The sequence below is a fragment of the Oryctolagus cuniculus genome, chromosome 10, assembly GCF_051225735.1.
Source record: "Oryctolagus cuniculus isolate XC-2025 breed Fujian yellow rabbit chromosome 10, ASM5122573v1, whole genome shotgun sequence".
NCBI lineage: Eukaryota > Metazoa > Chordata > Mammalia > Lagomorpha > Leporidae > Oryctolagus > Oryctolagus cuniculus.
Window position 1 is genome coordinate 124,567,790 of NC_142876.1, and position 25,239 is coordinate 124,593,028.

Sequence of the window (25,239 nt, forward strand, 5' to 3'; positions counted from 1 at the left end):
TATTTGAAATATGATGGTTGAGTTTTAAAAAACGTTATTGGCCAGCGCCACGGCTCACTAGGCTAATCCTCCACCTAGCGGCGCCGGCACACCGGGTTCTAGTCCCGGTCGGGGCACCGGATTCTGTCCCAGTTGCCCCTCTTCCAGGCCAGCTCTCTGCTATGGCCCGGGAGTGCAGTGGAGGATGGCCCAAGTGCTTGGGCCCTGCACCCCATGGGAGACCAGGAAAAGCACCTGGCTCCTGCCTTCGGATCAGCGCGGTGCACCGGCCGCAGCGTGCTGGTTGCAGCGGCCATTGGAGGGTGAACCAACGGCAAAAGGAACACCTTTCTCTCTGTCTCTCTCACTGTCCACTCTGCCTGTCAAAAAATAAAAAAATAAAAAAAATAAAAAACGTGATTGCGTAAAGTTGATCTGTAACTAATTTCTTCTTTAATTGCTTTATGGCAGAAATAAAGGCTTGGCCTGTATAATTTCATTTAAAATTTTTTGGCTTAATATGTTCGATTAAAAATTAGAGACCCTTGTAAGTAAATCACATAATAATCTGTTTACAATAAAATGACAATCTGTACCTTATTCAAATTCTTGTTTTTCTAAATTTTAATTAATTCATTTGAGAGGTAAACAGAGTAAGAAAGACAAAGAAAGACAGAGACAGACAGAGAGAGAGACAGAGAGAGGAGAGTGCTAATCTGCTGGTTCACTCTCCAAGGCCCACAATGGCTGGGGTGGGGGTGGCTGAAGCCAAGAACCAGAGACTCAATCCAGGTCACCCACGTGGGAGGCAGGGACCCCACACCCCGAGACATCCCTGCTGCCTCCCAAGGTCACATCAGCAGAAAGCTGGGGTGAGGAGCTGGGGCTGGGCCCAGGCACGTGGACTTAACCACTGGGATAAACGCTTGCCCATCGCCCTGGGTTTAATTACGTGGCCTAAGGGTCAATAAGAGCCCTTCTTAGTGGTTTCTCCTCACTCTTCCAGATCTGCAGCTTCATGTATCTGACCCTACGTTTTGTGATGTTTAGAATAATGTAAGCAGGATGTCTTCCTTGTGGTTTGTGCATTTTAATGAAAAATGTCACATATGTCCAATTTCCTATTTTTATTTATTTATTTTTTGACAGGCAGAGTTAGACAGCAAGAGAGAGAGAGACAGAGAGAAAGGTCTTCCTTCCGTTGGTTCACTTCCCTAATGGTCGCTGGGGCCGGCGCACTGCGCTGATCTGAAGGCAGGAGCCAGGTGCTTCTCCTGGTCTCCCATGGGGTGCAGGGCCCAAGTACTTGGGCCATCCTCCACTGCACTCCTTGCCACAGCAGAGAGCTGGCCTGGAAGAGGGGCAACCGGGACAGAATCTAGCACCCCAACCGGGACTAGAACCCAGGGTGCCGGCTGCAGGTGGAGGATTAGCCTAGTGAGCCGCGGTGCTGGCCCAATTTCCTATTTTTATATGTGAACAATACTTTGTCTGAAAAAGGTATTTTATGCCATTGAATTTTGGTCAGATCACACAGGTTTCTATCAGCCGGAGATGCCTGGGTTCAATGTGGAAGAGAAACCTCTGTGTTTCTGCCACTCGGATGGGACGCATCTCATTTACATTTCTCCTTAGATCTGTCTTTTCTCTGATTAATGAAATAAGGGAGACCAAACCTTTTACTTCCTGTCCAAGATAAGAAAGCACAGTGTGTTTGACGTGGCACGGGATGTGATGATGTTAAATATAAACTAGGCCAGCGCCGCGGCTCACTAGGCTAATCCTCCACCTAGCGGCGCCGGCACACCAGGTTCTAGTCCCGGTTGGGGCACCAGATTCTGTCCCGGTTGCCCCTCTTCCAGGCCAGCTCTCTGCTATGGCCCGGGAGTGCAGTGGAGGATGGCCCAAGTGCTTGGGCCCTGCACCCCATGGGAGACCAGGAGGTCTCCGCCCTGTCCGTCACTGTTTTCTGAGGTCAGCAGGATGGAGCTTTTAATTCACTCTGATTATGCGCACCGATTGTGCTACAACCCAGCCTCCCGTGTGGCAGATCCGTTCCCCATCTTACAACTTCAGTCTGAGGCAGGGGACAGCCATTCTGTCTCTACTGCCTCGGGAAGATCCCAAGGACCCAGAAAGAATCTTCTGTTGTAGGGTAAAATGACAGCTGCTTTCCTCTGGGTCTGACCCAGACCCAGCACTGCTGTTCTCTCCAGAACTCTGCCTCCTGCCACACACCCCCCAGAGCTAAGCTGCACAGCCACTTCTTCCAGCCTCTGCTGGGACTCCACGGCCTCTGGCCCTCCCCCCCGCCCCACCTGAGAGCACGCGGCACCGTCCATGTGGCCGCCTCTCATGACCCAGGACACCGGCAGGTGGCATGGCAGGAGGGGCCATCTGGGTTCTGCTCCCTCCTGTATCTGCAGCGCCTGCCCCAGGCCTGGTGTCTGAGAGGTTCTGCAAAGTCCCGCATTTTCACTTCTCACAAGCAGTCTAAGGAGTGGGTGCTGAACCTCAGGTTTAAGACCCCCGCATCCCACACTGGGGGGGGGGGCTGGCACTGGCTCCCGACTCCGGCTTCTCACCAACGCAGACCCGGGGAAGCAGCACTGATGACAAAACTCCCTGGGGTCCTGCCACCCATGGGGGAGTCTGGGATTGAGTCTCTGACTCCTGGGTTCAGCCTCAGCCCAGCTCCTGCCACTGAGGGCATCCAGGGAGTGAACCGGAGGATGGGAGCTCTCCTTGTCTGTGCATCTGTTTCTGTCTGCCTTCCCCCCTCCCAAAAAAAATTTTTTTTTTAAATCGGTCACTCTCTTCAACCTTGGAATCAATACTGCACCCTCCACGGGCACCCGATCCCGGGTCACCGGCACAGCCGTTTCCAGTGCGGCGATCCGGGGCTGCACATTCAGAGGGAAGCCGGCTGGCAGGTGCAGAGCACGTGCCCACAAGGCAGCAGGGCCCACGGGCGGGAGGCAGGGAGTGCCTTCTCTACTTCCACGCTGACGGCAGAGGCGTGCCGTCCCTGCCTCATTCCGAGTAGCTGGACACCACAAATGGAAGAAACACGGCCCTACAGTCAGATGCTTTTCTGTTGTTAAGATGCTGTTAGCCTTTTCAAAAGGCAGACCTGGGTGTGTGACACGGTAAGACCGGGCTGCAGGCACCGGCAGCCCACGCACCTTGGCATTGCGAGGCGTCTGCGGCACGTGCTGGAAGGTAGGAGGAGGGAAGCACGCCAGTTCCAACAACGTCGCGCAGTCAGGCTCCTCGGGACAGCAGAAAGCCCGCAGTGCCACCTGCAGCTCCCTCTCCAGCTGTGCTGCCTTGCAGGCTCCCGCACTCCCCCGGAGCTGCTGATCACACCCTCCTTGCGAGGGGCTGGTGCTGACAGTGGGGACGGTGAGCCTGTGTCACCTCACCACGGATGCGGGCTGACAGGGTGGGCTACCGCTGGAGGGGGCAGGAGCCTTCCGGGCAAGGTGCCGATGGTGCCCACTGCTTACTGAGCCACTGGCATCTACAGAAACACCGCGGACGATCTCCCCGCCAGCCCGGGACTGAGAGCGTGACATCTCCTGTCTGGGACACAGGCAGAACTGCTCTCGCTACAGCCGCCACGTTTCATCTGCAATTCTCTAAGTATTCCGTGCACTTAAAATGTCACAACCACGAGTGGATAAGGTGAACTCAAGCCACCTCCACTGATTACAGGAAGTTTCCCACACACGCTGCTTGTCCTTGATGAATGCCTGGCCGCTTGATTAAACAGCTCCCTCCTGGAACGCACCGGACACTGCACAGAATCCAGGACTTCGACCCCAGACACAACGCCACAATTCCTTTCTAAGTCAAAGTGAACTTCGTTTGCAAAACGCAGTTTTCTTTGGTCTTAGTTTTCTTCCTAAATGTCTGAAAACTAAACCAGGCAAGTGTTCACTATGTTTATGCACGCATATTTTATACACACATATGTAACCTCTATGTAACATATATGTCTCTATACTCATGCATACACACATGCCTCAGAAAACAACCTATTTGTGCCTGACACTCACAGATGTGAGACCCCTGACTGTGGCACACACGCCGTGGCTCTGACTCCACTTTCTAAGCTCCAAATCAGTGTAGCTCCACACTCCTGGGATTCGGCCAGCTCCCTGCGCTGCCCACTATCCTGCCCAGTTCAGTGCAGTGTCGTGACGCGCTGACCCCACAGAAACAGATGCACCCCTGAATAGGCGTCTAAACAACGGCTTGTTGTTTTTTTATTTTTCAGATGAAAAGACCGGATTCCTAGGGGACGTTTCCCACGGCATCAAAACAGCGCTTGTTCACTGGATGTTTTGTGAAATTCTCCGGCAGGCTAACGTGGAAAGCACGGGGCTGCTCATCTTCCCGTCCCGGTGCCACACCCCTAGTAGCACCCTGCTGCACGCACGGCACACTTCCCTGCCAGCACCTGCTCCAACACAGCGCCCGCCTCCCCGCTCTCTGCACAGGGCGGCTCCACGTGCGGCGACTCCGCAGGGGAGCGGTCAGGCTGCGCAGCCTCCAGCCTCATGGCTCAGCCCTGCTCCCGGGTGCCAGTCCTGTCTGGTCCTCACGTGTCTGAGTCTGACTCTGGCAGATCAACGGGCCTCCAGTTAGAAGGGCCAAGTCTGGGGATAATCTCTGGGGTGTGTGTGTGTGGTTGTGTATATGTGGTATACGTGTGTATGTGTGGTTGTGTGTGTGGTTGAGGTTTGTGTATGTGTTGTATATGTGTTGTGTGTGTGTGTAGTTGTGTGTATATGTGTGTGGTTGTGTATGTGTGTGTGGTGTGTGTGTGTATATGTGTGGTTGTATGGTTGTGTGTGTAGTTGTGTGTGCAGTGGGGAAGCCCATAAAGGAGAACACACTTCCCAGCTTGAATTTCAGTCTACTATGCACAAAAACACTTGCTTACCAAGCGCCTGTCATTAACTAAAATTCTTGGTTTCTACCCAAAAAACACATGAAAACAACTGCACACACAAAAAAAGAGCTAGAGAAACAATTTCTTGAAATTAATTGGTTATTTTTTTATGCTGAATGATCCTCTACACGTTACTGAATAAAAAAGATATTTAATCAGATGCATTTATCAAGCCACATCTATTTGTAAGCGGGACGGTCTGGATTTGCTACGGATGCAGAACAGCTCAAAACCCTTTCTGGCCGGCGCCGCAGCTCACTAGGCTAATCCTCCGCCTGCGGCGCCGGCACACCGGGTTCTAGTCCCGGTCGGGGCGCCGGATTCTGTCCCAGTTGCCCCTCTTCCAGGCCAGCTCTCTGCTGTGGCCAGGGAGTGCAGTGGAGGACGGCCCAAGTACTTGGGCCCTGCACCTGCATGGAAGACCAGGAGAAGCACCTGGCTCCTGCCATCGGATCAGCGCAGTGTGCCGGGTGCAGCGCGCCAGCCGCGGCGGCCATTGGAGGGTGAACCAACGGCAAAGGAAGACCTTTCTCTCTGTCTCTCTCTCTCACTGTCCACTCTGCCTGTCAAAAAACAAAAACAAAAACAAAAAACTCGGTCTGCCACTGCAGCTAAAGGAGAAGGCAGGCGGGGAGCACACGGCTGCATCACCTCCCGTCGGAGGCTCCAAGTCCACCCTCCAGGACCCCGTTTCCTGCGATCCCCGGCCGCCAGCGAGCTCCACCCTGCCTCACCGGACGCCTGTGGTCTTCCACTCCCTGCAGGTGACGAACTCACTTCACACAGGGCGGCTGCGAGGGACCAAACTCAGGCTCCCGTGGCGCTGTTCCCACTTGCAATTTAAGTGCTGTAAAAACTGGGTCTACCAGGGTCCGGGGCCTCACGCACCAGCTCAGCTGGGCTTGGAGAATCTGGGGCAGTGACAGGAGGCTCCCCTGGACAGCAGGACCCCCACTTGCCCCCCAGTCTGATGCAGGCCCAGTCCCTACCGCACCCCTCCTCACTGAGAGCTGCTTGCTGGGGGCAGCTGGCGCTCAGCTGGGCACAGGCCTGCCGCGCGCAGCCACACTCGTCCTCAGAGGCACACTCAGGCCCTGCTCCCAGACACCCCTTCTCACACGCTCACTGCGGACAGCCTGTCCTGTCCTGGTCTCTTCCCCAAGGCACTGGCCCGGTGCCCTGTGCCCAGGCCCCCTTTAGGTCCACCCGCGGCCTCCGTGGGGCTGGTGAAGGGGCCTGGATCGCAGGCTTGCTGTGCTTTTTGGTGGCTGGGGGAGAGGCGCCCTCTGCCTGCCCTGCCTGGTGGCTGTGGCCCCCACTTCTTCCTGAGGAGTCTGCCCTGACCGGGCCGAATCGGCCTCGCCGCTGCCTTTCTCTTTCCATGCGCGACGGGGCCCCTGGGCTTCCTGACTTACGCAGAGAAGCAAACAGACAGCACAAACAGCCCCACACAGCAAAATAAACACAACACCGGGTCTACCTCTGAGTGCCTGCCCTCACCGCCCACAGAGTCCACGCCACATCTTCACCCTCGTGAGCTCGCTCAATCCCGTCCCTTCAAGGACCACAGAGACCGATCACAGCAGGACACTCGGAGCGGGACCCTTACCGCCCTCCACGAGGGTAAACTGGTGCCTGGCCAGCTCCACACCATCTACAGTCTTTCATGGGTTGTTTCTTTACAGCACTGCAACCCTCAGTGTTTTCCCAGTGTCAGATCGAAAGTCTGGCCCTCCTAAATGCTGTTTCTTTAAGGAAACAACGTGGAGCCCGGGCACCGCCGGCCGCACTCGGCAGAAAACGCCAACGGGAACAAGGACACAGGGTGAGCCCCGAGAAGAGGACTCGTAGAACTGGCCTCAGCCGTTGCGTGGCGTCTGTGGCAGCAACTTTCCAGTGCGGGGAGACGGGCTAAGTGAGCACTGCAGTACAGCCACAAGGCCAGAGCAGCTCTGTGTTCCTAACAGTTTCACAGGAAACCTCTTGGGCAACAAATGTGAACAATGTATATTCCATGAATGTACATGAAGGATCATATATGCGCTTTAACTCTGATCTCAAGCTCAGGTAAATGGAAACAATCAAACCACCTCTAATTAATACAACCAGCAACGCTCAGATCCGCTCGCTGCCGCACTGACAGTGTCGTCTTCTCCTCGCACGTGACACACGGCTAACGTCTGCCGGGCACAGGTGACCGCACTGCGCTGCCTTCGTGCTGAGAGGTCTGCAGGCTTCCGCTGGGAGGCCGGCTGGGGGAGGGGCGGCAAGGCCGGGAGAGCAGGGAACAGGCCGCTTCTTGAGCGCAGCCGGCGGTGCAGCCACAGGGCCCACCAGGCCGACGGCAACACCCGAGGGGGTCTGGCAGGGCAGGTGGGGGCCCAGCAGCTGCAAGGGGGGGATCTCAGCCGTATCTAGAATCCAGGGGCTATCATGTTATGTTTGGGGACGAGGAGTGGGGCTGAAATGGGATCCAGTTTGTGCAGGGGGGGTGACATGTGAGGGTAGCAACCAGACTGTGAGGACGTGGGTCGTATTTGGCGCAGACAAGGACACACTTGAAAACCTAAGGTTACACAGAGCTGGAGGCCTGAGCACCAGCTCAGGGAGGGCAGGGAAACAGGGCATGGACGGGGGCGTCACACAGAGCTGGCGGCTTGCCCAGCGTGTGCACGTCTTGAAGATTATTCTGAGCACAGTGGATGCTGGATTCCAGCACAGCGAGATTAGTCCTGGCTCAGTGACCTGTCAGCATGGTTTGGACTAAGAAAGAAACGGGGCCGTTCCGGCTCTGAAGGTGACATTGATGTTGAAGGCGCAGGTGTGGGAGGAGACACTGCAGTTGGTGAGGAGCAGGGCCCCGAGAAGTTACATAACCGGCCAGCGCCGCACGGCGGGGTGGCAGGGCAGCCGGGACGGGCAGTGGGTGTCCCCCGCCCCCGTGTCCTTCAGCAAGTACAAGACGGCCCAGCTGGGATAACCAGGCTGCGGGGAGGCCGAGTCGCCTATGCTTCTCCCCAGAGCCAGCATGGGTATGTTCCGAACAAAGGCGAATCCTGCAGGGAGCTGCACAGAGAGGCTTTGCAGGGACCAGAGCTACGGACTCTGGAGGGCAGGGCCACACCCTCCTCTGGGGCTGCACCCGCAGTCTCCTGGGCTGCTTCTAGAACGATCTGCGATGCCATAAACCCACCACCCGCAGGGAGTTCCAGTCGAGTTGGCCTGCAGAGGCCCCAGGAAGCACGGGCACCGAGCGCCGTGAGCACCGCCACCATTCTCTGCTGTGTGCAAAGTTGGGGTGTCCTGGGCCACAGTCACCCAACCCTGCCGCTGCTTAGCCTGAGCCTTGCGTGGTCTCTGCTTCCATTTCCCTGGCTGTGAGACACCTGTAGGACGGCTGTGAGCACCGGAAGACAAGTAACATCGACTCCTGCACTGCCGCTGCCTAAAGAACGCTCAGACACCACCATGAGGACTCGGGGGCCGGGCCCTGCGGACGGGATCCAACTGTGACGGGCCCGGGGCTGCGTCACAGCATCTGAGATCCGTAAGGACCAGCAGGTTTTCTACTTCTCACGCCCAGGGAAGCCACATTTCTGCTCGTGACATTGCGGGAGGGGATGGCCAGACGTGAGCTGAGGCTTGTGAACCCCAGCACCGGAGAGCAGCCAGACGTGTCTCGGCCGTCCGTTCCTTACATGCCAGCACAGAGACGCATGAACTTGAAGGTAAGCCTGCGTCACTTTAAATTCCTAAGTCCACATGCTCGACCCAAAGCGTGATCAGGCCTGGTCCTCAGGTGGCGTGGAAGCCACTACTGTGCCCTGGGGCAGGGCTGGATGATCAGAGTAAGTGGCTCTTCAACCTGGCACAGCCCAGAGTCAGCCAGGCCTCAGGACCAGTGTCAGGGACCCCACCCCAGGCGCACGGGAACAGCCATGCGGAAGGTGGCATGGGCATGGCTTTCACACTTGGACCAGGTTGGCTCTGGCTGCCGCCCACCACCCATCACAGGAGAGGTATGGGGAGCGCAAGGTGCAGCCTAGGCTCCTCACACCTCACCTGTGCACGGCCCCTGCAGCCCGGGCTCCTCACACCTCACCTGTGCAGGGCCCCTGCAGCCCAGGCTCCTCACACCTCACCTGTGCACAGTCCCTGCAGCCCGCGCTCCTCACACCTCACCTGTGCACGGCCCCTGCAGCCCGCGCTCCTCACACCTCACCTGTGCACGGCTGCTGCAGCCCGCGCTCCTCACACCTCACCTGTGCATGGCCCCTGCAGCCCGGGCTACTCACACCTCACCTGTGCACGGCCCCTGCAGCCCGCACTCCTCACACCTCACCTGTGCACGGCCCCTGCAGCCCGCGCTCCTCACACCTCACCTGTGCACGGCCCTGGCGGTGTTGCTACAATCTGGGTTCTGCTTCAGTGGGGGTCCTGGTGGGGCCTCAGGTTCTTCCTCCTTAGCAAACCCCCAGGTGAGGTCCCTGCCTATGCGGGGGCCGCCGTGGAGTGGCGAGGACCTGGGTGACATACGGTGGCTGGGAAGGATGTGGCCATGGGTAACATGGCCTCTTGAGCCCACTGGAAGGAAGACTCTCCAAGCACCTCAGTTCCATTCCTACCTAAGCAGAGCCTGACTGACGGCCGAGAGCTCCTGCCGGCAGATGACCCTGGAGTTGGCAGAAGGCGAAGGAACATTCCGCACCCCAACTGCTTTTGTTCCTAACGTGAAGGTGCCCAAGAGCCCGGCAGAGCCCGCAGGAGTGGTTCCCACTCTGGCGTTTGCATCAACAACTTCACCCCCTGAAATCACGCCTCTAAGCCAGGAGACGGCCGACACGCTGTTCACGGGGACTGGCGGGGCCTGGAAGCCTGCTGCCCCAAAACGCTCCTGACAAAGGATACTAGCTGCTCATCTCTGCGCCACCAAGAGCAGTCCCGAAACCCCACGGCTCCCGGAGGGGACCGCAGCCACCGCACTGCGGCTCTGAGGCCGCGCCTTGGCCCACGCGGATGTGTTTGCTTTCCTCGGCAGGACCTGTCACAGTGAAACCAGGACACCATATGCTGGTCTAAACGCCCAGTGTGTCCAGCAGCTCTTGGCCTCTTCGCCAGCTCTGAGGGGACAGAGCGCAGAGAAGCCGAGAGAGAAGCACTGCTGTGCAGCCCACGCAGGAGTGTTCACAGCAATGGGGAGGGGCTGCACCCCAGCAGCGGGGACGCCACGGCCCCAGGGCGGGGGTCTGAGCCGCTCCCCTGCATCCCGTCCCGGCCCCGCCTGCCTGGCTCACGAGCCACTGCGCATGTGGTCTCTGAGAGCCGATGACGAGAATACTCATTCCTGCTGTCACCGTCGACGCTGTCTGGATGTCAGTGCAGCCCACAGGCCGGGTTTCAGAGCCTGACTGCTGACGCAGGCACTGCGGGGGACGTCACTCATGCCCCCTGGGGAACGGACAGCACTCAGGTGTCCGCTGTGTGGCAGCTCGGCACCACTTCCTGTGTTCTGCTGGTCCCAGAGAGGGAACCGCACCAGGGCGCCCTGGTGTTGTTGAAAAGGTGTCCCTACAGGGTGCAGTTCACAGCGGCAGGCAGGTGACAGACGCCTTGGGAGGGGGAGGCAGATGTAGCAGAAATAAACGAAGTTTCCCAACTGCACTTCTCAGACTCCACCGTGAGACGAGACGTGCTGTTCCGTGAGAACCACAGAATGCACGTGTGTGTCTGCAGCTACGGGGTTCACCCGTGCCCCAACGCCTCCCGCTCCCCACGAGGCGAGGCCTTCGACAGCGCCAGCGTCCCAGATCAGTCAGGCGCTCGGCCTCTACTGCGCGACAGTCAGGCAACGTCAGGGCTCGGAGGCAGCCACCGCCTGCTCACTGCACACCCAAGCAGGGTGGGGCCCGCACAACTTCACTCTGCTTCGACCAAATCAGATCAGGACGTGAACCACACCCAGGCCTGGGAGCCCCACGCTGTACTCCACGTTTAGTGCTTTTGACACTCACTTGAAGGCAAAAAAACTCTTGACTAAGCCAAACCCAAACCCCTGAAACCAGACTCGGATGCTCTGTCAGTCCTCAAAGGCCACAAGCCCTAGCAACGCCGTGGCCATGGCGTCCCCTGGCTCTTCCAGCGGGCCTGCGGGCAGTACTGGGGGAGTCACCTTTCAGCTATCCTACCAATGGCTACTTTCTGCTGGGCCTCTCAGCCGAGGCTTGAGATGGGAAAGGGGCAGTTAACAAGGTGTTTGCCAAATTCCAAAAAGGTCGCTCTTTTAACTGCATACAACGCCAAAGAGAAAATGAGGCAGTAACAGAGACAGCAGATCGCAAACTAAACTCAGACCGAACTCTCAAGAGTGGCTACTGCATGACTCAGCGTGCGCGGTGGGGCTCCCCCGTAACCCTTAAACGGCGGGGCGGGAGAGCCCTGGCCAGTGACTGCGCGGAGCTCCAGGGGACAGAGGTCCTGGCTCAGGCCCATCTGATCTCACACATCAGAGCTCGTCCTCTGGCTGCCCACACGCGCCCACTCTCCTGTCCTTTGTGGACAAACCAGGGCAGCAAGCGAACTCCCCCTGCGTTCTGTGAGCCACTCCGGTGAATCACTGGGCCCTAGAGGGGCATTGTGGGGACTCTCAGGCTGTCACCGGTTCGTCAGAAGTTCTGGGGGTAAAGCCTTGGTGACGACAGGCTGAGCGTTTGCTGCTGTGGGATTCAACCTCTGGACACCGAGCTGGTGTCCAGCGAGCTGGAGAACTGGCCACGGAGCAGAAACACCCACGCACAGGTATCAGAAGTGTTCTCAGAGGTCCCTCCCCAGACCAGCAAGGCCGTGAACCAGGGCAGGGCCACCGCCCGCTGCCCCTCACGTTGTGACAAGCGCCGGCAGCGTGGTGACGCTGCTTTCCTGGAGCCAGGACTGTGATGGCCACGGTGTCCCCACCTGCGGCCAGGCAGTCGGCAGCAGTGCTTTCCTGTCCTAATGAGATGAGCACGCACACGGGCTCTTCCCGGGCACGGACGGGCTTCGGGACTCTCTGCAGGACCCCGTGCCCTCAGCACACGCGACAGCAGTGGGCGGGGCGAGCAGCCCAGGGCAACAGTACCTCCAGAGTGGGGCGGCGGCGCACACAGCAGCACCATCCCCTGACCTCGGCGGACCGACACCGTGCTTCTTGTTCGCGTCCTGAAGTTCTCCAGGTCTGGGGAAGAAAGAAGAGAAAACGTCTTTGAACTTGAACGTGCTGAAATATCCCGGGACAGCATCTGTGCCCAGAGGGTGCTTGGACGCCCGTGCCGCGTGCCCCCGACAGATACCGCCTGTGGCACAGCCGCTGTCACAGGCACCTCTCTAGGTGTACACTGTTAGAACGACAGAAAGGTAGAATCCATTTCCTCAGACATACTGGCCACGTCTCAGGGGCCGCCACGGGGGACAGCACACAGAACATTTCCAATAGTCTGGAAAATTCTACGGGATGTGCAGCTGTAGGTGACGAAACAGGTTTAAACGTGGAGAAGTGATTTCCCCAAGACGTCTCCGACACAGAGCAGCAGAATCAGGAGGCGTCGCCGGCTTCCTGACACCCCCAGACCACCGTGAGACGGGCGGTTCCTGCTCCCTCCGCTTCAGAGCACCGTGTCCCTCTCACACGCGTGACATCGCCACAGATATGCACGTGGAGAAGTGGAGAATGCAGAACTGTTTTGAAAATCCTACGCATTTTTAGATATCTAGAAAGTACTGTTCCTGGTTCTTTGGGGAAGACATTCCTTTCCTTCAAGGAAACCAGGTCTGATTAGCGAGACGACATTGACAAAGCCAAAGGTCAGAGCTGGCGTCTGTAAACAAGCAGCTGCCAATAAAAACGGAGTTAACAGAAGAAACACGTCTAATAAAGTTACAGACGCATTATTGTTCAAAAAACACACCCCTTCTCCCACTCTCCCAGATGGAGAGGCTCTCAATAAGGGCTGCTTTAAGTGACGTCTCATTTCTCTTTTGTTCAATAACCGCACACTGAACGTGGGGACCACTGCAGCCGCTGAGTGCTGCACACGCTCCGTCTGCCCGCCCCCACCGCAGAGACAGTGCACGCTCTGTCTGCCCGCCCCCACTGGAGAGACAGTGCATGCTCCGTCTGCCCGCCCCCACCGCAGAGACAGTGCACGTTCCGCCTGCCCGCCCCCACCGCAGAGACAGCGCACGCTCCGTCTGGCAGCCCCCACCGGAGAGACAGTGCATGCTCCGTCTGCCCGCCCCCACCGGAGAGACAGTGCACGCTCCGTCTGCCCGCCCCCACCACAGAGACAGTGCACGCTCCGTGTGGCCGCCCCCACCACAGAGACAGTGCACGCTCCGTCTGCCCGCCCCCACCACAGAGACAGTGCACGCTCCATCTGGCCGCCCCCACCGCAGAGACAGTGCACGCTCCGTCTGCCCGCCCCCACCGGAGAGACAGTGCACCCTCCGTCTGGCCGCCCCCACCGCAGAGACAGTGCACGCTCCGTGTGGCCGCCCCCACCGCAGAGACAGTGCACGCTCCATCTGCCCGCCCCCACCGCAGAGACAGTGCACGCCCTGTCTGGCCGCCCCCACCCACCGCAGAGACAGTGCAAGCTCCATGTGGCTGCCGCCTCCACACCGGCTACTCTAGTGAGGGCCACGGGCGTCCTCTCATGGGTCCTCAACGTCAATTTCTAGCTGCGTGCCACTCAGAATTAGTGTTTCCCTGCTTCCCAGACTGCGTGATAATCCTCCCAGAGCTGCAACAGGCAGAGTGATGTAAGCAGGCGGGGGAGGTCAAACAGCACACACTTCCGGCAGGTGCAAAGTGGGACACTCGGGATATTAAAGAAGTGACGCCGTCTTCATTACCAGTATCTTCTGGGATTGGGAAAATCTGAGTGTATACATGATTGTTTTCATCACTTAACACACAAATACGACTTCCAGGGAGTGTCAGGCTCAGGCCGCAAACAGTGAGGACAGAGCTTGTGCGGGGTGGGGGGCAGCGTCTGAGAGGCAGAGCTGACAGGTGCCACCCACTGGGTCACGACAAGCCAGAGGCGGCCAGGGGCCAGGTGTGCGAAGGGCACACGAAGGGCACAGGCTCAGAACGCAGGGCTGGGATTTCCACTGCGTTTCTAATGTAATGGATTCCTTTTAATTCGCCAGGCATCAGATAAAAGTGGAACATGGTGTTTTTCTTCTCTAAGGATACGGTCTGAGATGTCATCAGAAGGAATTAAACCAGAGATTTCCGAACTTTCTTACAGAATTAGAATTTTCAACTATTATCCCTAAAAGTGACACCGAATCTGAATTGTCACGCTGGCACACACACTCTTGGAGCAAGCTGTCTACTGTTTTGTACACCTACACCATCCAGCTTCCAGAGTTGCCTGAGAAATCAAAAGCCAAGAGATAACAGAGGTCAAATGTCCTATAGGGAAAGCCAACCTAGTTCCTGACTGCAGGAAGAATTTAAGAAACAGGAAAGAAAATGAGGAGATGTGTGGTGACTCTGAACTCGGCTTCCTGAGCTTGAAGACATGGATCCTGCCTCGTCCCTTCTGGTTCCTGGAATCACTCAGCTCTACAGGATCAGGGCAGCCCTCGTCCAGGACAACATTCTGGCATTTGAGGAGATAATTTAACAACATCTCTTGGTAGTTAACTGAAATGGATCCAGATGTCTAAACAGCGAGCAGGAGGCTATGTCTGAGTCTGAGAACCGTCTCGGCCTCCATCAGATGTCCTGGCCTGGGTCAAGTCTTACTTTCATATCATGATTACAAAGAAGAATCATGATTTGTTTTAATATAAAAGTCATGTGCAAAGGCGTGAGATAATATTTGACAGAGATGAGGCCAACCAAGGCCTTTGTTGGTGCGAGACTGGTGCTTGGTAGGCATTTGTTCTGTCCACTGGGGAGAGCCACAGGGCAGGGGCAAATCATAGCCCAACCAACCTATTAAAAGTGTTCTGGGGGCCAGTGCTGTGGCATAAAGGTTGCAACCGCCGCCTGCAGTGCCAGCATCCCATATGGGTACCAGCAGCTTCTCTTCCAGTCCAGCTCTCTGCTGTGGCCTGGGAGGGCAGTGGAGGATGGCCCAAGTCCTTGGCCTGGAAGAAGCTCCTGGTTTCAGATCGGCGTGGTTTTAGCCATTGCAACTGTCTGGGGAGTGAACCAGTGGGTGGAAGACTTCTCTCTCTGCCTCCACCTCTGCCTCTGCCTCTCAGACTGATAAATAAATCTTAGAACATAAAAGTGTTCTGAAAAGCAAACACACCCCAGAGCAAACGGGAGATGACACAGGATCTACATACATGTTTAGGGAAAGATCACAGGTCCGAGACCGGTCTTTCCAGACACAGCTGCCCATACTCCAACTGCTCGCACTGTGACAAATCCCATTTCAAAGCACCGTGTGTATGAATGGGTGTTCTGTGAGCTTTGTGCACTCTTGGCTGACCTCTGAGCAGCAACACTTGCCCATGTGTTATTGTATTTGCAGTTATTTTACCCTCAGAGCCTCGGTGTCTGGGTCCCCATCAGGAGTGGCAGGCGTGAGATCATCGGAACACTAGATGGTGAACGCTGTCACCGGGACTGCCACACCCGCGGCAGCAGTGTCACTCACCTGCAGACTGTACTGGGCTCACAGGTGTTACACACTGTCCTTACACAGCCTCACTTGGCTCCATCACAGCCTGAATCCCCAAGTTCTAAGTCACTGAAGCTCCGAGAAATTCAACACCTTCCTCACCCAGGAAGGCCGCGGCCAGCGCCAGACCAGGGCACAGGCTCGGGCCTGTTCGCCACGGCGCTGTGCTGGGCAGCTCCAGAACCCGTGGCTCCCCACACACAGTGAAGTCAGCACAAAATTACATCTCAGCCCCGTGTCTGACGCCCAGGGCACCCAACAGGTTGGTCTGAAAGGATTACACACTCCTGAACACCCAGAGGACGCCCACATCTCAACCCACAAGGTGATGGATGGGTGCACTGCTTCCAAGTCTCACCCCTGCCTTTCCCTGTGGTCCAGCGCTTGAGGTTGGGGTTTTAAACATAAGACGCATGAGGACGAGCAGGGAGAAAGGACCAGCAGCAGCTCCCCGAGCCGCAGGCTGGTGGCCGACAAGCGCCCGTGGGTGGTGCAGCCTCTGGCTGCTGCCACTGGTGGTTAAAGAGACAGCTGATGCACGATGTAGATGTGCGGTTAGGAAGGATACCCGCGGGCCGCGGTTTCCCGGAACAGCTCGATCTGGCTCTGTGAGCGGTTCTCTAACATGGGCTGGGGAGACCTGAAATACACAGCCCTGCTTTCCAATGCTGGGTCCTTCACCAGCATCTTACACGATTTCCCCACAACCATGCGCTGAGGCAGGCTCGGTTTTGTGGCAGATACCATATCTTTCTATGAAAACAGTGTCCTTTATTCTCCCGTGGAATGGTACACCCGCATTTCATTTTGAGACAGACTAGAATATATGCTACAGCATTTGTTAGCTCACTGATCTGATACATGCTTAGCTGAAATACAAAAAAGGTATGAAAAAAACTGGACATGATCTCATTATTTTGCACCAGCATACACTTATCTTTTAATTCCATTTCCCCTCGATGTTTTGAAGTGCCCTCGTTGTTATAGTCCTGGGGACCTCCCGGCTCTGTGAGAGATTCAGCGGCTAAACTCCTGGAGGAGTCCAAGCGCATAAAGGCCTTAAAGCTGCGCCAGGTGATCAATAATGAAAAGCCGCAATAAAGGAAAACGTTTGGAATCCAGACCACAGGGTAAATCAGAGTGAGGGAGGCCTCTGCGTGGCCCTGCCTGGAGAGTTATGAAATCGTTTAGAGCCGGGGAAACTGCAGTGGGTAACAGATACCTGCATGCAGTCTAGAGAGAATAAAATCAGGAGGCGTCAGGATATGTTTTGAGAAGTAATAACGATAAATAAGAAAGAGTAATTTATTTAGGCCACGATTAAGGGGCTGGACTCCGCATGCAGATAGGAGAGCCGCAGCTGCTCGCAGGGTAAGAGCACCCAGAGGAAGGAGTTTGAAAACGGTCAGAAAGGTCAGTAAGGCGACGGAACACATCACAGCTCGGTCAAAGTCCACAGACAGGAGAGCGAAAGGAAAGGGGCAAACGATACAGAGAACCATGTGCTTTTGACTGCTCCTGTCACTTAATGCACATAAAAAATGCCAACTCCCTTTCCCTCACTTGGACAAACCTCGGTTCTTTTTTTTATTTTTTTATTTTTATTTATTTTTTGACAGGCAGAGTGGACAGTGAGAGAGGGAGAGACAGAGAAAAAGGTCTTCCTTTTGCCGTTGGTTCACCCTCCAATGGCCGCTGCGGCCAGCACGCTGCGGCCGGCGCACTGTGCTGATCCGATGGCAGGAGCCAGGTGCTTCTCCTGGTCTCCCATGGGGTGCAGGGCCCAAGCACTTGGGCCATCCTCCACTGCCCTCCCGGGCCACAGCAGAGAGCTGGCCTGGAAGAGGGGCAACTGGGACAGAATCCGGTGCCCCGACCAGGACTAGAACCTGGTGTGCTGGCGCCGCAAGGCAGAGGATTATATTAGCCTAGTGAGCCGCTAAACCTCGGTTCTATGAATTCTCACTCAGAGGCCTGGTCAGCACCACTTCCCGTTGTTATCGCTTCCTCTAATTTGAAAGAAACAATCAACAAGGAAATCAATATCAACCTGGAAAACAGCCAAGCCATGCACCGGTTGTGAAGATGATTTCCATAATCATGACTGCGCCATTCATGAAAGAACAAGGTGCCTTTGGAGAGCAACTCCCAAGATCCACGAGCGCTCGCACCCTTAACCTGACGTCTTAACTCCACCACACGCCTCGAGCATGCGTCCCGGTGGACGCTGCTGCCCATGCGTGCGGTTACCTGGGCTGCAGCGCAAGCGGATCTCAATCCACTGGACCCTCTGAGTGACGAAGCCACGGGTTTTCAGATCCTTCCCACGCGGGAAGAAGGGAGAGACCGTTAGCGAGCGTGGCACGGTCGCCTGGAGCGCCCTGCGCCAGCGCTCACAGCCGGAGCCAGAGGTGCTCCACGGCTCTCCACCGTGTCCAGGAGCCGGAAGGGCCCAGCGCCCTCACTCAGGGGCGCGTGCTGTGGGTGCGTCTCTCACACGCCCTCGCCTCGTCTCTAAGGCCTGACAACAACCCCTACCTCACAGGGCTCTCTGAGCACTGAGACCAGCACACGAGGCTCCAGCCTTCCTCCTGGCCCAGGGTGGTGCACCACCAACACTTGTGCCGCCACTGGTAAGACATCACAGGCAAAGTCCTTAGAAACCGCCTCCCCGGGGACAAGCTGGGGCCACATTTTCCCGAAGGTGAGCTAACCCTGGTGGAGTCTGGTCAGTCCCACCATGGCCAAAAACGCTCGCCCGACACACAGTCACCCTCCTCTGCCATTCTCAGTGAGCCAGCCGCCGGATCCGTCCCGGTGTGGGGCCGCACTCTTGAGGAGACTTAGAGCTGCGACACCCGATCCCGGGGCCACAGAGGGCTCTGTGCATGGGAAGTGAGCCTGTTACCTTTTCAAATAAAGCTGGAAAATACCATTTTCATACACCAGTGACGCAAATGCTTACGTTCCTTAAAGAGATATGAAATAAGATATTTCAAGGAGAAATCACAGATTAAGTATTACAATACTTACTGACTATGTAAATTTACTCTTGAAGCCTGAAGTTTTAGATGTCTGTGTTGTGAACTGAGTGAAAACAAGAGGAACATAAACGGAAATCCCTGAGTCCGTCTCTTCTACAATCACCAGACACTGGCAGAGGCGCACACGGGCAGCTTGCTGTTTCATGCCATTCCTGTTTCCTGTTTGCTCATCCAATATCGAGTAAAACGTTTGAACTGCTTTGTGCCAAGTACTGATGTCGACCCTTTTCTCTCTCTACCCACTGAGTAACAACAACAGCAGAACTATGGATATTCTGAAAACGCGACCCCACTGTCCCCGTGCCGGCAGTGAGGGGAAGGTACCCACGGCTCGCGGCAGGTGTTGGTTTGACGGTGAATCTCCTTCCGGGACATCTCCCATTAGATAACAAAAGCCTCAGTGACACTCTGGAGTTAAGGTACTCTCAACCTACAAACGGCTCATTTGCAAAAAGGGCTTCCAATCCTTTTCTCTCCTAATCCCCAACGCTGCTGCCATGACCACTATGAAATCCTGGGGACGTTCGCCTTTCGAAGGAAGAGGAGCGAAAGACAGCAGCATCTGGGCTCGCGCAGGTCCTGACCCCACCACACAGCATTGCTGTTCCACTGTGCAGGCTGCCTCTCACCCTGACCGGCCATCAGAAATTCTGACGCCATCTTACCATCCCAGAGGCCATTCTCGGCCGGAAGGGTCTTCAGAGCCACTCCCCTGCTGCTACTTATTTACAGTGAAGAGGGAATTAACCCAGTCTACTTCCACTTAGCAAATAAGAACAGGGACCCACCGAACGTGAGTGTCGAATACTAAAAAAGGAACAAAGAAATTTCACCTGAGAAGCAGCATGGAACTCCAGTTAGGGCTGAGAAAGGTTAAGGGCTAATGACTTAAAAATGACTGAGAACAAGGGTGTGGAGGCTGCATGGTCAGCATAAACACTGGGCACAGCCGGAGGGGTCACTCCCTCTCCTCATTAACCACATGGCGGCATCGCGCTTTGATTCCAGGAACCAAACTGGAGCAAGCAGTAAAAATAGGAAAATCAATATCACCTGTTCAGGACGCTGCTCCAGTCTCTGCTGTCAATGTAACAACTTTAAAGATTCACTTATTTCAAAGGCAGCGGGACAGGGAGAATTGGGGCAGGGGGAGGAGAGAGGGGGAGGAGAGAGAGAGAGAGAGAGAGAGAGAGAGAGAGAGAGAGAGAGAGACAGACTTCCCCAAAGGGCTACAGCAGTCAGGGCTGAGCCAGGCTGAAGCCAGGAGCCGGGAGCGCAATGCTGGTCTCACTCGTGGGTGAGGGGGCACAGGGCTTCTTCCACAAGCCCATTAGCAGGAATCTGGATCACAAACAGAGCATCTGGGACTGGAACCAGCACTCCTCATGGGATGCTGGGATTGCAAGCAGTGGCTTAACCCACTGTACCACAACACCAGCCCCTTAAGACCCGTTCCAACTTCTTATGGGAGAACACAGGCTCTCTGTCCACCCATTTCTTCACTCACCCTTCTGTGAGGAGGTCATATCACACAGCCTGTCTTACAGAGAGCAAAGTCGACATCTGAGGTCACAGATGCAGACTATGAAGAGTCCAGACCGGAGTCCAGGGCTCCATGACTGGGAGTCCCCACACTGAGTTCAACAACAGGAACAAGACCCACCTCCTGATCGCTGGGGGACTCCTCAGGCTTGCACACTTTTCCCCGGTCGACTGCTCTCCTCCCGACCTCATGAGAGATGAGGCTGCTTTGCTGCTCTCTTCTACGAGGGCACGGCCTTCCTGAAAGCTATTTTTACGTCTCGTTCCAGCTCTTCTCCTCATTTCTCTGGCACACTTTATCTAGACCTTTGTGCTACTTAAAAAAGCCAGCGAACAGCTCAATTTAAAATGTCTGCGTCTCCCTGTGAGCTCCATAAAAACGTGCCCCTCCCACGCGTGAGGTTAGCAGGATCAGGGAGACACGGCCTTGGAAACAGCGTCGCTCTCCCTCGGAGACAGGTGTCCCAACACACAGCTGTCAGCACCAGCGTTTTCTCTGCAGGAGCTTGCCACTTTCTGTGTATCACCTGAGTCGGGTGCTACCGGCCAGGCCGCCGCACCGTCTGTCTCTGTCTCCTCAATTCACCGCACAGACAGACAACAGCCGTAGGAGAACACTTGCCTGGTGGAGCCGAGAATGAAGCAGTAGGTCTTCTCGGAGCACCGCCAGAGCCATTGGGGGCTGGCCTCTGCCCACATCACCAGCTGACGCCCTGGCCTCTGCACCGAACTTCACTCAGCAGTGACCATGTGTGGCTTCCACTTCTTCTAAAAGTTGAAGGCTGAGCTTGTCTGAGGACTTTCAAAGCTGGGTTCCCTTCGGAATGCGCTTTCTCCGTTCCGTGCCTTATCGCGTTCATTCTTCAGCAGCGGACTCCACGGTGACTCTGAACAGAAGGCTTCCCGTGTGCTCCCACGGAGACCTCCCTGTCCCCTCGTCAGCACAGGGTCCCCGTGTGACCCGCGGAGACCTCTCCCTGCCCCCTCGTCACACAGCGTCCCCGTGTGTTCCACAGAGACGTCTCCCACCTCCATCGTCACATAGCGTCCCCGTGTGACCCACAGAGACCTCTCCCTGTCCCCTCGTCAGCACAGCGTCCCCGTGAGCTCCCACAGAGACCTCTCCCACCTCCTTCGTCACACAGCGTCCCTGTGAGTTCCCACGGAGACCTCTCCCTGTCCCCTCATCACACAGCGTCCCTGTGAGCTCCCACAGAGACGTCTCCCACCTCCATCATCACACAGCGTCCCCGTGAGCTCCCACAGAGACGTCTCCCTGCCCCCTCGTCCCACAGCGTCCCCGTGTGACCCATGGAGACCTCTCCCTGTCGCCTCATCTCACAGCGTCCCCGTGTGACCCACGGAGACGTCTCCCACCTCCATCATCACACAGCATCCCCGTGAGCTCCCACAGAGACGTCTCCCACCTCCATCGTCACACAGCATCCCCGTGTGACCCACAGAGACCTCTCCCTGCCCCCTCGTCCCACAGCATCCCCGTGTGACCCACAGAGACCTTCCCTGCTCCCTCATCCCACAGCGTCCCCGTGTGACCCACAGAGACCTTCCCTGCTCCAGCATCACACAGCGTCCCCGTGTGACCCACAGAGACCTCTCCCTGTCCCCTCATCACACAGCGTCCCCGTGAGCTCCCACAGAGACCTCTCCCTGCCCCCTCGTCACACAGCGTCCCCATGTGACCCACGGAGACCTTCCCTGCTCCAGCATCACACAGGCTGCAGTCAGTGAGACTTCTGATGAAGCTAAACTTCCTTGTATTCATTCACAAAGTTTCCCAGCAACTTGGCTACACCCCTCCTGTGTGATCCGTGGCTAGGGTGCTCTGCAGAACTGTGCTCAATGCCATCGAGCCAGCCTCCCTCCCCACTTTTAAAATGAAAGCTCTGAGATACACCAGAAGGGCGTGGAGTAAGCACGCGACACTGGCCCTGCCCCAGGGAACGTCTCGATGGCACAGCCACGAGGTATTGAGAGACCGGAGCCTCGATCAAGGCACAGCTATTTTAGACTAGACTCCATGTTGTAGCTCGGGCCTGACAGGGCCCTGAACCCTGAGCCAAAAACTCCTAAAAAAGAAAATAAAACTCCCCTTGTGATAAACTCTCCTGGCAACAGCCAGTTAACAGAGCAGGGAAATACGCAAAGTTCCAGGTCTTTTCAGACAGTCCAGGTGATTGGTAACTTCCCGAAACCCTGCAGTTTGGCACGTACATCCTAGCAGCTCGGACCCTAAACTTTAGCCAATCACAAAACGACAAGTCTACATTTAAAATATAAGCCTATCAGATGCCGTACAGTCGAACTTGTTTGTTCAATGTGTAAACACACTAACGACCTTACTGTAGGGGCCGCCGATCCAGCCCAGCTGTGCCTGGTGCGGACGTCGGTCCAAACTCCAGTTTGAAATGAAACTCTTGCGTTTGCATCAGCGCTGGCTCCTGGGGGTCTTAACTGGTGGGAATCGGACGTTCCGGGTACAACAGTATCACCACGCACAGCCTCTGTGATCAGGCTGTTACAGCCGGTCAGGGAATCACAGAGGACACCTGTTCTTCACCTGGTCTGAGTTTCCTGTACCTGATACACTTAGTGTCGTCGTAGCTTTGACAGAGACACAAGATTCTGCAGGTGGAGTTGTTCCTGAGCAACTCTGCCTCCTCCCTAGAGATGATCAGCATGGACGCTGTGGGCGGTCCTGGGCGGCAAGCAAGTGCAGCAAAGGGACTGTGGGGTGAACGTTTTCGGGGGAAGAACTGAGGGGACCTCTGCCAAGAGGCCATCGCGAAGTAACTGGGACATCAGGGCCACAGACCATGACCACAGCCGAGAGACCCAAGACCTTCCAGGCACGTGAGAAGTCTTGGAAAACTGTGGCAGAGTGAGCAACTGAGCCACTTAAACCTTTTTCAAATTCTACTTCTTCTAAATTATTTATCTATTTGAAAGACAGAGGGAGAGACACAAAGAGAGCTGGTTCACTCCCTCAACGTACACAACAGTCAGGAGCCTGTCAGGGCCAGAGCTGGGAGCCAACAGCTCAATCCAGGTCACTCTGTGGGCGGAAGGACCCCAAGGACTTGAGCCATCACCTGCTGTCTGCGAGGATCTGCACTGGCAGCAAGTGGGCAGGAGCCACAGCCTGGCCTCAAACGCGGGCCCTCCAGCTTGGCAAGCGAGCATTTCAGCCACTACGCTAAACACCCGCAGGGCCATTCATTTCCTTTGTTAACCTCCTGGGACCACAAATCTGGGTAAGGCACACTCTCCTGAATGTGCCAGCCGTAATGACAATGGCGACACTGCCCGAGGACAGAGTGATGGTTTCTGACTTCTTGTTCACATGGGAAATTAGTGGCGTGTGTAGTTAAACCTGCAGTCATGTCCCGCAGGAAGACAGGAGACACGGCTCTGCGCGGCATCGGCACCTCCCAACACCCACGCTCGGCAGACCGCACTGGCCTCCCGAGCACAGAGGAGTCCTTGGTTTGTGTTTCTCAACCAATAAAGCAGGGGCCGGTGGCTCATACAGAAAATGCCAGGCGAGCCTAGACTCACAGACATGCCCCTCCCGCGGCTATTTGGGGAAGCCAGTGCTGGGGCCGAAGTGTTTACCTCATCAGGGCTTAGTGAGGTGGCTTCCTCTTCCCCTCCGGGGACAATGCACGTCCTGGGCCACTGACGTTGAGTTGGCTGCACAGTGAAGAATCTTTAAGGGCAAAAAGAAACGTTCTGAATATAAAGAGGAGCCCCAGATGAGGAGCAGCTGCTATTTACGTTGGCTTTAAGCTGCTCCGGCAGTTTCAGCCCTATATTTTTATCTCATTTAATTACCGTTTTGAAAATAAAGCCATCGTCAAACATACGTACGAGCTATGTGTTTATCAGTTATTTAGATCCTGCGATGGCTGCTGGTTCACTGTTCTCGTTTTCACGAAGAGGAGTCAGAATGAGGCTGCACTGAGGAGAACCTGCCCGGTTTAAACGTGCGGGTGCTCACCCCTTGCTCTTACAGGACCCTGCAGGAGACCCCCCCCCCCCCCCCCCGTAACCTGCACGCTGGGAGCCCCCACTGCAATGCCAGCCTCCTCCACTGGGGGCACTGGGGCTTCACTGTCCGCAAAGAAAACAAACCTCTCTCCCCAAAGGAGCTTAATGAGGGTAACACAAACAAAATAAATCACACCCGCGTCTCTGACGGTGATTCCTGCCACCAAAAAAAAAAAAAAAAAAGAGGGAAGTAGGAAAGAGAACGTTGATGGGAAATGGAAAAGCAGAACTCTCTCTCCCGATCCTCCCCAAGTGTGGGAGGACACACCCTCCCCACTGCCGAGAGAGGGCACACGGGGCACCGGGTGGCCCAGCAGCCTTGGCTTCCCTCTGCACGTGCACACGTACAACACAGGCTGAAGCTACCCTAGCCAGACAGCACCCAGGACACGAGTAAATACGCAGTGTCACCTTAGCACCTGAAGACAGGGGAACGAGGAAGGACGCGAGAGGAGCAGCCGGGACGCGGAACACACACCCGGTTCCTGCCCGAAGGCGGTCGCCGAGGCAGGGCTGCGGCGTCGGGGCTGGCACAGGACAGGGCCCTGCTTCCCGCTCGGACCACACCCTCCTCTCGCCCACCGCCTCCCACTCCCGCCCTCAGGCACAGATGCGAAGCTGAGGAGAGGAGTGTGAGGCCGGCACAGGCAGTCAGCAGTGCAGCCCCTGCAGGCCCAGGAGGGAGGGGTGGAGCAGCCCAGCCAGCTCTGCATCACAGCTTCCGCTCACCCTGTTTCCCAATCATCAGACAACAACCACACCGGACGGACGGTGCAGGCGTCCCTCCTGGTCAGCACGCCCTCCAACGCTGTGTGCAGCAGCAGGGACCACGGGCAATGGGGAGACATCGACGGCTCTGGCAGGATGTGCAGGGGTGAGACGCGGCCTCCACTGAGCCCCTACAGATGCCATGAGGGCATGAGGAGGGGCTGGAAGCAATGCTGGCCATGCCTTGAGAAAGCGCGGT

At 56.3% G+C, this 25,239-nt stretch overlaps 1 protein-coding gene across 37 annotated transcripts in view; it reads right to left on the reverse strand.

Moving 5' to 3' along the window:
* CNTN4 (contactin 4) overlaps window positions 1-25,239 on the reverse strand; it is a 730,703-nt gene that overhangs the window by 177,639 nt on the left and 527,825 nt on the right. For 35 of the 37 annotated variants that reach the window (XM_089305698.1, XM_089305711.1, XM_051831894.3 and 32 more), the window contains one exon: window positions 12,054-12,149. In XM_089305698.1, the coding sequence (XP_089161824.1) occupies window positions 12,054-12,149 (96 nt within the window). Of the gene's footprint in view, window positions 1-12,053; window positions 12,150-22,560; window positions 24,002-25,239 lie in introns of those variants that run through there. The other 2 variants (XM_089305713.1, XM_089305714.1) reach the window with 2 other exon arrangements.